General features: G+C 29.8%; 1 protein-coding gene across 1 annotated transcript; it reads right to left on the reverse strand.

Moving 5' to 3' along the window:
- Window positions 1–140: 140 nt before the first annotated feature.
- Acph-1 (venom acid phosphatase) lies at window positions 141–9,223 on the reverse strand. The gene is given in 13 exon segments (XM_070309534.1): window positions 141–359; window positions 741–946; window positions 1,023–1,306; window positions 2,161–2,429; window positions 2,789–2,899; window positions 3,054–3,177; window positions 4,887–5,113; window positions 5,207–5,412; window positions 5,719–6,002; window positions 7,723–7,988; window positions 8,284–8,394; window positions 8,530–8,648; window positions 9,086–9,223. Coding segments are annotated over 12 exon segments (2,415 nt in total). The 5' UTR covers window positions 8,638–8,648; window positions 9,086–9,223.
- Between the last annotated feature and the right edge of the window lie 3,636 nt (window positions 9,224–12,859).

Here is a 12,859-nt window from a genome sequence, read left to right on the forward strand (position 1 = left end):
AGTTTATCAAAAGTAAACAAAATTACAAATAGATTAATGGTGTTCTGTTTTAATAGAAGATAAGGAAACCAATCTTTCTCTCTCTCTCTCTCTATCTCTCTCTCCTTCTCACTGTCTTGATTTACGATTTCTTTATTGAATTAATTTTCCTTTATTAAATTATACATCATGCTCTATAACGTGACAGAATATTCTATATTAGCGTAATCCGGAGTCTGCCTCTTGTCGCAAACCATTTCTTCGTCGGACGGGATCACATCTTCAATTAGATCCAAGTACTTGTCGAAAGGACAGAGCACATCGCAACCTGGGATCTGAAGCTCGTTGATGATCGGCGGAATACCCCGATAATATAAAAACTATATAAAAAAGATTTATAAAATTATAAAATAATAATTAACAGAGCAAACGTGGCATGAATCATAACACATATCTTTACACATTAACGGATAATTGAATTTTTGACATAATCATCTCGTTTTAATTGCTTCAACGGTATTTTTATAAAAGAGCTGATCGGATTTCACGGAAAAGAACCGATAGATTAAAAACTAGAATAATAAAAAGTAAGAGAAATAATGTGTTAATTCTAATATTGATAGAATCACATTGTAAAGAGATACGATTTATCATCGATTCCAAGATATTCTGTATATCTCGAGGGATTATAGATTGAACTATCATCGGCATGTAATTAATCGGAGACAAAGAAATATTATATAGGTTTATAATACACTCACCTTTACGTAATACTGCTTGTCTTGCTGTAATAATTCTAAAATAACCGCGCTAGAGTATTCAGGCATATGAGACGTATACAATTTAAATGCGTACAACATCGCCGCGATGTTACTCTCGTGACCACTATATAAATAAATCTTTGTATGCGATGTATTCAAATTTTTTTCGGCTATCATATTGTCTAATATCGCGCGGATCATTGGGCCTGAAACAGAAAATAGCCCTCTTACAAATTTACATGTACAACTACAAAGATGAAAAATTTTTTAGATATATCTTACCAACGAAAATCCTTCTTATTAAAGGAGTAAAATTATAAATATTATATTCGAGTACAATTCCATCGAATAATGGACCATTAGGGAAATAATCGTGCGCCCATTTGGGAAGGGTTAGATTCATGAACGACTCCGATACAAAAGTATGATACAAATAATACAAATCCGTAGGTGCCTTGATATTCTTACCGGTTAATACCGACAACTTACTCATCATGTCCTTTAATTGGGACATGTTCCTTTTTATTTCAGGCAAATTTAGTATACGATCGTATTCGTCGAGGAATCTGGAACGGAGGTCATAATTATATAAATATCTTCCTCTTTTGCATAAATCTTGAGCTTGAAAAAATATTTATCTCTTCGCATTTATAATATATAAAGTTGTTTTCTTAGAATATATTTTCTTTATTAATTTTCTATTAGGTGTACAACTTTGCTTCCGCCGTTTTCCTATAGATGGCTTTAGCGGTAAGTAGTGGTCGAAATAAATAGATCATAGACGTCATGCAATAAACTTGGGCATCTGTCAACATAATCCCATAGAAACATTAGTCGATTTGTGTCTGTGTCATAAAGTTATTCTCCATTGAAAATGTCAGTTTACGAGCCAAATTCTCGTCATTTGCGGGAGGTTTTAATTTTCTTCTTCAATATGAAGAAATCTGCGGCTGAGGTTCATCGAATGCTCTCAAATACTTATGATGAAGCCGCTATTAGTGAAAGAACGTGTCGTGAGTGGTTTCGACGCTTCAAGAACGATGATTTTCACGTCGAAGACCGGCATAGCGGTGGAAGAGAGAAGTTTTTCGAAGATGCAGAATTGAAGGCATTACTTAATGAAGACTCGAGTCAAAGTCAAAAAGAATTGGCACGATCATTGGGAGTGACTCAACAAGCAATTTCAAAACGCCTCAAAGACATATAACCAGTTTTTTACAATAAAGCCTTGAATTTCGGAAAAAAAACGGCGGAAGCAAAGTTGTACACCTAATACTATATTGTATTTAATTTTTTCTAGAAATACATACATATATCAAAGGATCTATTAAATACAGATAGATATAAATTTCCATTTAAACAATAATTTTGTGTTTGTGATTTCCTTTGATTTATATATGATAACATTAGTCAATCTTACTGTGGACATGTGTCAGACAAGAAGAAATTGTCGTCGACACGTGAAATGTATGTCGTCGGAATTGGTTGCCAATTTAAATCAGCGTTCCATCGTTGCGAAGTATCCATAGGCGGGAACAAGGCAGCGAGAACGAGTTGCAGGGACATTTTTGTTCTATCATAATCCGAACTATGGCCTACGATCAAATTCGGCAGATACAAATCACCCAGAAAGTCTTTATATCTGCCGCGCAAGACTTGTCCCAATTCATATTCGCGTTTCTTGCCTTGCTATAGAAATTGCGTAAATAATTGCAAAAATGGATTAATCAATTTTAAATCGCATTGACATTAAAGAGATATTTAATTCATCTTAAATCAACATATTCTTCGTTAAAAACGAATGGATAGAAATTTATTTTACGAAGAGTTTTATTTTTCGAAAACGATAAAGCGTTAACATTAAAAGTATAAGCTTTATAATTTCTCCCAAAATATTTTTGAAAATTTTAATCCTCAATTTTCGAAATGTAAATATCTAATTTTACAGATATTGGCTCATAATATCTCCGTTAATCCGCATTTCTTTCATGCTACTTCTGTTTTTCAGAAAATATCAAAGTGAGATAAAATGAAATTATATTACTTACGTTAGTCAATTGACCGAAGCCTGTCGGAAAAAATGTATTATTTATATATGGATCAGTCGGAAACATTTCAAGACCGTTATTATCAGGCGTTCGATCGCCATGTCTAAATACCTATATAAAAATTGCATGAAAATAATTACTTTTTATTATTCGCAATCGTAAATTTAGATAATCCGGAAAAAAGATATTGATTCAAATTTTTATATAAAGCGCTAAATGTGTGTTATTTTGTCTTAAATATAAAAAATTAACAACAATATCTTACCACATTAACTAATTTCAGTTCAGGCTGTGTACTCGCGATCAGGATCGCGTTTAGACCGATGACTACTGCTATCGACAAATAATTGTCGAGAATGTAGAACGACATCGTGTTGCTGATACCTAATCTGGAAATGTAATGCCAGATTTATAGTTAATTCCCATTCGAGAATGATAGCGATAAAACTGATAAATACAGTTTCACATTAACAGTTGTAAAAACATAAAAATTATGTTCCTTTCGAACATAAGAGATAGTATGCTTATGTAAACCATAAAATGAATGTAAGATAAAGATAAGAGGTAAATAAGCATAAAGAGTTTAAAACGTTTTTTAATATGTTGTAAAAGATAAAAAGCCTCATTTCACTGAAGAATAACTATCAATAAGTGCAGAAACATCCTATATTTATATATGTAATTATGATAAATATAATCTTCAACAAGACCTTGCTCGAGTTGACCTTGTTTATAAAACTTTTTGATAAAAACCCTTTTTCTTACGGTGGTGATAGGAAGTAGTTTACTATTGCTTTGTATAAAAATCCACCAAAGCGTATAAACCACTGAATGTAAATTGATTCGTCTGATAAAATATTGAACAGTTCGATCCAACGCGTCTACTATACGATCATAAATTTCTGACGCCAGATTCTGATTTACAGGTTTACGATAGATTCTTCTTACAATGTATTTATTATTGAGTATTCACAGATATAAACATACAAATATAAATTCAAAGAGATTCTTTATGTTTTGTAAAAGAAATTCGTTTACCTATACACTTTTATTTAAATACAAATTTGCGGCAAGATAGAGATTTCTATCTAGATATTGATCGTTAAATTATATATACAAGATTTAAATTTTATTTTTATATTATTTTTAATTCGCAAAAAGGCTTAATTTTTACTACTACAAGAAAGAGAAAAACATCTCTTTTACGGTTATTGAAGAATTATTATATTATTATGACAATAGTTTTAAGTCTAGAATCAATATTTTATTATATGAATAATTATGCAAGTCTACTAAAATATTTTTTTAAACAAATCGCGAACATTTTTCGGGAATCAATGATCGAAATAAAGTATTCTCCGAATTTTCTATATAGTATTAATTAAATTTTATTGCACGTCAAAAATATGAAAGGGGGATCTATAAATGATCTCTCTTTGCAAAATAGGAGGATATATTTTACTTGAAGTACCGTAAATTAATTGGGACAATACGAAGAGAGATTCGAAAATCATTTATAATTATTATATTGTTTCCTTAAACATTTCATTAAAAAATCAGTATCAAAAAACAATTAATCATAATTCTTTAAAAGGTACATTTGTATATTTGATTCAAAATAAATGTATATAATACTTCGCTTTCTTATGTAAACAAAATGAACACGTGTACTTATATATATTCACGCACACACACACACACACATATACATACATATAAAAAGACAAAAAGAAATTTATGATTTAGGTTTAGAAAGATAAATTCTTATCAGTTTCTCTTATATCACCTCTCTCTCTCTCTCTCTCTCTCTCTCTCTCTCTCTCTCTCTCTCTCTCTCTCTCTCTCTCTCTTTCTCTTTCTCTCTCTTTACTGGATCATTTAAACATGATTGAATAGTCGAGTTTGTATATATACGTTAATGAATGTTTAATATGACATTTGAATAAATGAAAAAAGGAAATGTTTCATAAAAAATAACTTGATCGTGATGTATCATAATAAAGAAAATGTAACTAATTTAATTAATTTTTATATGTTTACGGTACTTTCATCTCGCGCCCGATGTTATCGCGATACGTGCGCTATTGCTTATGTATTTCTATCTATTGCCGATGACTTAATTAAGTTGTACATAATTCTCTGCAAACCGGCAGGGTATTCTATGTCGGCAAAATCCGGTGTCTGCCTCTTGTCGCAAACCATCTCGTCGTCGGACGGAATCACATCTTCAATTAGATCCAAGTACTTGTCGAAAGGACAGAGAACATCGCAACCTGGGATTTCCAGTTTCTTGATAGTTGGCGGGATGCCTCGATAATACAGCAGCTGGAAAAGTTCATCGCGCAATACGAATAATTAAGTTTACGTTATGTTATCTCATTATCGAATAATAAAACTATATTGATAACACGCACTCACTTTGACATAATATTCTTGTTTGATCTCTTGCAATTCCATAATAATTGCGCTGGAATATTCGGGTACATGTGGCTCATACACGCCGAAAGCTTGTAACAAACTCGCAATGTTGGTCTCGTGACCACTGTATAAATAAATCTTTGTATCCGGCGAATTCGCATTTTGCGCGGTTATCATATTGTCTGTCATGGCACGAATAATCGGGCCTGAAACAAAAGTAAAGATATTTCATAAATAAAGATCGTGACGTGTTATGATAATAGAAAATTAAAACAAATTTTATTTTAAAAAATTTTTAAATTAAATAATGACATTTTTTTTATTTCTAAATTAAAATTACATATAAACGAAAGAAAATTTGATTTGGATTTTTCCGATTTTGATATTTCCGATTGATGAATAAATTTCAAATTACTATATATATGTATAAATACATACATATGCATATTATTAATATATTGCCAAGCGCTAAAAAATATACGAATTATGCTTAAAGTGAGAACGTAACTTACCAGCAAACAGTGTCCTTAATAAAGGAGTGAAATTAGTAATATCGTACATGGCAACCATTGCATCGAATAATGGACCATAAGGAAAGTAGTTATATACCCATTCGGGAAGCGGCAATCCTAAGGAAGACTCTGCTACGAAAGTTTGATAAAGAAAATACAAATCAAAGAGCGTCTTTATTTTCTTGCCAGTTAGCTTTGTCAAATTGCTCATTAAATCTGTAAATTGATATATCTTTGCTTGAACTTCGGGCAAGTTTAATACTCGGTCGTACTCATTGAGGTATCTGAAAATATATCAAAATATGAATTTCTTGCTTCCTGTATATGAATCTTCGAGCGAAAGCATAAGAATTTTTCTTATATACCCATACAGCACAGAACATTGCAATTACATTGCAGCAATGTTACAATCTTGCAAGTTGCAATGAAATATTGTTGAGACATTATTGGAATATGGGATTGTAATATTTTATGAGAATGTTACAGCAACATTTCAAAAACATTACAAAAGACAGTTTTTGATAATCGCTACTTCGTTCGTGTACCACTATGCGGCGCGCGTTGCGTTATCTCCCATACAGCACAGAACATTGCAATTACATTGCAGCAATGTTACAATCTTACAAGTTGCAATGAAATATTGTTGAGACATTATTGGAATATGGGATTGTAATATTTTATGAGAATGTTACAGCAACATTTCAAAAACATTACAAAAGACAGTTTTTGATAATCGCTACTTCGTTCGTGTACCACTATGCGGCGCGCGTTGCGTTATCTCCCATACAGCACAGAACATTGCAATTACATTGCAGCAATGTTACAATCTTGCAAGTTGCAATGAAATATTGTTGAGACATTATTGGAATATGGAATTGTAATATTTTATGAGAATGTTACAGCAACATTTCAAAAACATTACAAAAGACAGTTTTTGATAATCGCTACTTCGTTCGTGTACCACTATGCGGCGCGCGTTGCGTTATCTATCCCGTATTTAAGTTTTAATCACGATGGTTATATAAAGCTTGCAAAAAGCGGTTAGTAATATTAAAGGTATAATAACTATTTTTATCAGATTAATTTGCCTGATACAATCCCAACACAGGAGATTCAGATATTGAATTGAGTGTTCAGAAATCGGACAAATAATTATCCGAAAAAAGTTAAAATTATCCGTTTATTGTCTACTTAAGATATGGAGTTTAATATTTATATAAATAAAATTTTAATTTTTATGAATTAAATTATTTAATCATTATCAATTTCTTAAACTTGTAAATAATTTATAAAATAGCGATGTTAATTAGATAACAGAAAATTGTTTAATAGTTCCCATTTTTATGTAAAAGCAAAAATTTGATAATAATTTTTTAATATGCAAAATGTTTCAAATTTAATAGATAAACTTGGAGAATATATAAAGACATCCAAGAGAGACAAGAAAAAACTCGTTGTAATTGCGTAAATTCACAATCTTTTTTCTTATCTCTCTTGGATGTTTTTATACGTTCTCAAAGTTTATGTATTAAATTTGAAGCGTTTTACATATTTGTAGCAATGTATTTAAATATTACAAATACATTGCACCGCAACATTACTATAGTTTTACATTGAAATATTTCTGAGGGCGGACATTTAAACGTTGCCGCAGGCTTGCAGTAACATTGCAGAAACATTTCGCAACTTCTATGCAATATTACAATGTTTCAATGTAAGATCTATGCAACGTTTTTGCAATCTTTCGGTGCTGTATGGGTAAATATATTTTTCTTATCCTTCTTCACATTTTCCACACATTTATAATTATTAAATTCTTTTTCTTATATAAAACAGGTATTGGCAACCTTCAATTATTTATTACGCAAGAAATCTTGAAACTCAATCTCACAAGAATTATAATATTGTATTATCTTTTTTTTTAACAACATCTACGTTTTCTCGCATTTAAGGAATAATTTCTAATTTGCTGTTTTTTATTTATTCGCTGTTCGTCATACTTACTGCGGACACTCGTCAGCCAGGATAAGATTGTCATCGACACGTGGCGTGTACGATGTTGGAATCGGTTGCCAATTTAAACGAGAGTTCCATCGTTGGATACCTATCGGCGGAAACAAGCCAGCAAGAACAAGTTGCAGGGAGACTTTTGTCCTCTCGAAATCTGAGCTACGAGCTATGACAAGTCTTGGCTTGTATAGATTGCCCAGAAAATTATTATATCTAAAGTGTAAGATTTGGCCCAACTTATATTCCCGTCTTTTACCCTCCTGAGAAAAGAAGTTTACATATCTTTCATCAATTATTTGTCAAATTTAAAGTGTCTTCAATTAATTTAAAAAAAATATACGAATTAGAAAAGATAGATAAATTAAAAAAAAAAAAATTGATTGAATTTATTTGAATGTTTAATTCTTGTGAAAGAGGGGTCAGCTTTACAAGTTTCATTTACTTATAATACAGAGAACTCTTGAAATCTCTCAATAATTAAATTATCTTAAAACATATTTTTCATAGGACTGTCGTATGTCGTTTTATTTTATTTCTTAATATTACATTACTTACTATAGTCAACTGTCCGAGACCTGTTGGATAAAAAGAATAATTTATATATGGATCCTTCGGAAACATTTCACGACCGTTATTATCGGGCGTTCGATCGCCATGTCTGAATACCTGAAGAAATTAATAAATGAATATAATTAGTGAGACTAATTAAATTATTATATCGGGGAAAAATAATCTAGAAAATAATTTGGCTTTTGTTTTATATAAAATACTTAATTGTTTTATTAAATTCTAACAACTTACCACATTTACTAATTTAAGCTCAGGCTGCACACCTGCGATTAGAAGTGCATTTAAAGCGACGACTAAAGTAATCAACAGATAATTTACGAAAACACGGCACGAGATCATGTTGCAAGCACCTAATTTGAGAATATAATATCATTAGATTTAAATCCTTTGACTTTTCAGTCAAAAATAATTTTGTAATATCGATAAAAATGCGTCTCGAGTAAAAAGCTATAAAAAAAAAAAAATAAAAAAAAATATATATATATACATAGAGATTTGCCAATATTTATGTACATACTCATTAATATGATGAATTAAATTCCAAGTTGAAAATTGAATTTGATATATATTTGTTTATATGTATACATGTACAATATTATATAATAAAATAAAATACAAATGTCTTAGCTTAATGTCATCCTCCATAAGAAGAGAAAGCAAGATGGCATTTATATAATTATTAAAAAATTCTTATAAATAGTAAAAATCGGTATATTCTATTATATAAATAACTGCAATTCTATCGAGATATATGTACATATTTCGAAAACTATAAAACTTGACATACGTATTTATGGTGGTGATCGAAGGACGTTCTTTGGAAGTCAACGATCGGATTACGATTTTCAGCGTTTATTGAATCGATGCTGATTTTGTCAAACTTGAACGAAGGAAGAGTTATCAACCTACCGATTGCAAGGATTAATTGAAAACTGACTCTTGCGTACGATACATAAGGCTTTTAATATGCAGAAACGTACACCCCACCATATCGTATTTCCTGTCCAAACCGTGGACGTCATGATACCGCGGGCTCTTGTTAGTAAGCAAAAGATTTTTATTTATAAAATAATTTATTTTTAGAATTATATAAAAAAATTTATGTTTAAAACATAGACATAGTCGGGGGCAAAGATACACGTAGAAAAGGATATAATCTGCATTCTCTCTCTCTCTCTCTCTCTCGCTCGTATACATAATATAGCGTAGCGAAAGAGTACGTTATGCTACGTGCGAGCGAGAGAGAACGCAAGGAGCGCATGGAAAAGAGTATGTCCTTTTCTATGTGTACCTTGGCCCCCACTCCTCAAGACTCGATCTAGATATACTATGTTTATGATTTAAAATAATAAAATATATCTCACACAAAATATTTTTTTATCCGATATTATTTATATTACGAACGAGAAGAAAATTGAGAATTTAAAAATCTACGAGAGATTTCAGGATTTCTCGGAATGATTTCAAAAAAGGATATCTCGGAGCGTCATGAATTAATTGCCCGCTCCGAGAAAAATTACCTTGGGAATCACGAACGAGTCGTCGTCGTATCATAACAGGAAATTTCACAGATATTCTGAAAAATACTGAGTAAATGGAATATCCGTGAAAACCCAATTATAGTTTTGTTCGTGTATCATTACATGTGTCACAATATCAGCCTTAAAATATTACGGATTAAGTATTTATTCCAATAAGAATAAAAAAAAAAATTATCCAATTAAATAAAACGTAATTAATATTATATATATATATATATATATATATAGAGAGAGAGAGAGAGAGATTGTTTAAATATAAACCAAATTTTTTATTACAAATCTATTTCTAAAAATAAATTAGAAATTAAATTTTTTTATATAATCTCCCTGTCATTTTTTCTTTTTATGTATCTAATCGTACACACTTGAGTTTTTGAAAATATCTTCTTATTATCCAAATTTCTGTTGATTTAATAATTTCATTAATAAGAAAATAATTATATAATATTGTGTCGCTATTTGGACAATTCTACAATGTAATTTTTCATTGTAAATAAATCCCAGTTTATATTCGCATGTATAAGTAACTCCTCTCTACGAGTGTTCAGATGAATTTTATTCCAAATTTAAAAACAGATCATATAACGTCGGAATCTATTATTTTTTATGTCCAGGGAAAATTATGCAGACAAAACAATATTATATAATGCATAAAGCGTATTGAAGGCATCATATAACTTTTATTTTGTCTGATTAAAGATCTTGATATTTTGTCTGATTAAAATCTCGAGATTCTCTTGTTTTATGAAGAACAATGTAACTAGACATTATATAATGTAATTATATATAGTACCATATGTGTTTATATTGACATGTGTTCAAATGAATAAAAATGTGTGAAAATGATTTAAGACATTTAAGACAAAATTTAAGACATTTAAAAGATAAATGATTGATAGATAAATAATTTTTACATACGTTTTAATCAATTATTATTAATTTGTAAATATGCAATCAAAGTCATATTATTTTGCTTAATTATATTTCAGATATTGTCTGAAACAACGTAAAACAAACAGTTGTGAAATAATTTTTATAAAAATTGGGATAATAAAATAAAAATAATTTTGCCGCAAAATTTATTTTTATAACGTTACGTATTTAATTATACAGTTGTAAGTGAAAAAATAATCCGCAAACCGTATTCAGATAGTGCTTAAAGGATGTAGATAAGTTCATATTCACGTGATTCGTCATATAAATCACATGCATCATGCGAAATCCGTATACAATTCGATTGATTGCGAGATGACTTCAATAAAAATTTGAGGAATCAAAACGACTCCCGGCTTAGAATAGCAACACATGTCAATGTTCACGATCATAAACTACTTTTTATCTTAGTAATATTAATATCATTGTTCAATATTTGCATATCTGTTTCGTAAATTTATTTTCTCCAAAAAAAAAAAAAAAAAATTCTGAGAAATTAATCGTTTCATCTTTGTTTTTTCTTTCAACCTGTTTTTAATGTTAATCTATCATTCATGTCACAGCAATGATAATAATGCTCATACACAATTGGGATAACTTTTATGATACTTCAAAATTATTTTTTACGATATTTTAAATCAAATATACGAATATTTTTTGGATATCATAAAATTCTCTATATACGAAGGGGTGTTCAAAAAATTCATTCTCACTCAAATTATTTATCAAATTGCGCAAATCAGGAATGTCCGATAGAATGATTCCTTCGTAATTCTGATGTTCTTCCCGCTACCATTCTGATGATAACATCGTTTAACAGTTACTAGTTATATTGCACATCTGTGGCCTAATTTTGAAATTGAAATGTCTCTGTATATATACTATATATTTGCGCATAATCACGATTCAATGGATAAAAAATGGGAAAGATTTATATATGTATATAAATCAGGGCTGTTTTTTAGATTTAGTTTTAGGTATCTTCTACTTAAAATGATTCATAAAAAAGATTCGAGAGAGAGAAAAATATATATATATATATATGTATGTATCTTTCTTTTTCTCGAAATTTTCATATAAATCATCTTAAATAGAAGATATCTAAAACCCAATCTAAAAAACAGCTGTGCTATACCACACTTTGTTTGCCTTAGTCTCTCATTGTTTTCTTTATAATTATAATCAAATTCAGTCATGACAACAGTCATTATAATGTAAGTTTTATTATCCGCAAATGTTGCTATATCATATGGCTTATCGGAGAACAGTCGTAATTAAACGACAAACGAAAGGATCCATGATTACATTTGATTCAATGTACTCTAAGATAAGACATGATTTATATCCATGATATATTTCTTATCTACGCGTTAAAGACATTTCTCTCGTAAGAGACAATGGAGATGTATAATTCTCTGCACTATTATATACATACATACATACATATATATATAGACTGAGAAAAAAAAGTTGTTAGTTTGACTAAATTCGTCCAACTAATTACTATTTCTTTTGTATTTCTTTAATTGAAATATTTCCCATACAGCACCGCAAGATTGCAATAACATTGCAGCAACATTTTTCTGCAAGATTGCAATATTGCAGAAACATTGTTGTTATGATATTGCAGCAACAGTAAAATGTCCGCCTACAGAAATATTGCAATATAATATTGCAGCAACAAATTTTTCAGTACACATTCGACTTCCTTCATTGACAGAGAATATCTAAGAGAAATAAGAAAAAACTCAATTTGCAATATTGCGTAAATTCACAATTTCTTTGTATCCGAAATATTCAGATATCCGGATGCAAAAAGATTGTGATGAATTTACGCATACAACGAGTTTTTTCACATCTCTCTTGTCTTTATATAATCTCAATATTTATTTATTAAAATCTGAAGTATCTTGCATATTAGAAAATTATTATCAAATTTTTGATTTTATATAAGAATGGAAACTATTAAAAGAATTCTTAGTCCAATGTCTGAGCCCCTGTATTAGGGTCATATTATACGACTTAAATTAACAAAAATAGTTATTATATCTTTTTAATCTTACTAGCCGCTCTTTGTAAACTTTATA

Source organism: Polyergus mexicanus, unplaced genomic scaffold (genome assembly GCF_030449975.1).
Source record: "Polyergus mexicanus isolate NDT 795.1 unplaced genomic scaffold, iyPolMexi1.0 SCAF_17, whole genome shotgun sequence".
Lineage (NCBI taxonomy): Eukaryota > Metazoa > Arthropoda > Insecta > Hymenoptera > Formicidae > Polyergus > Polyergus mexicanus.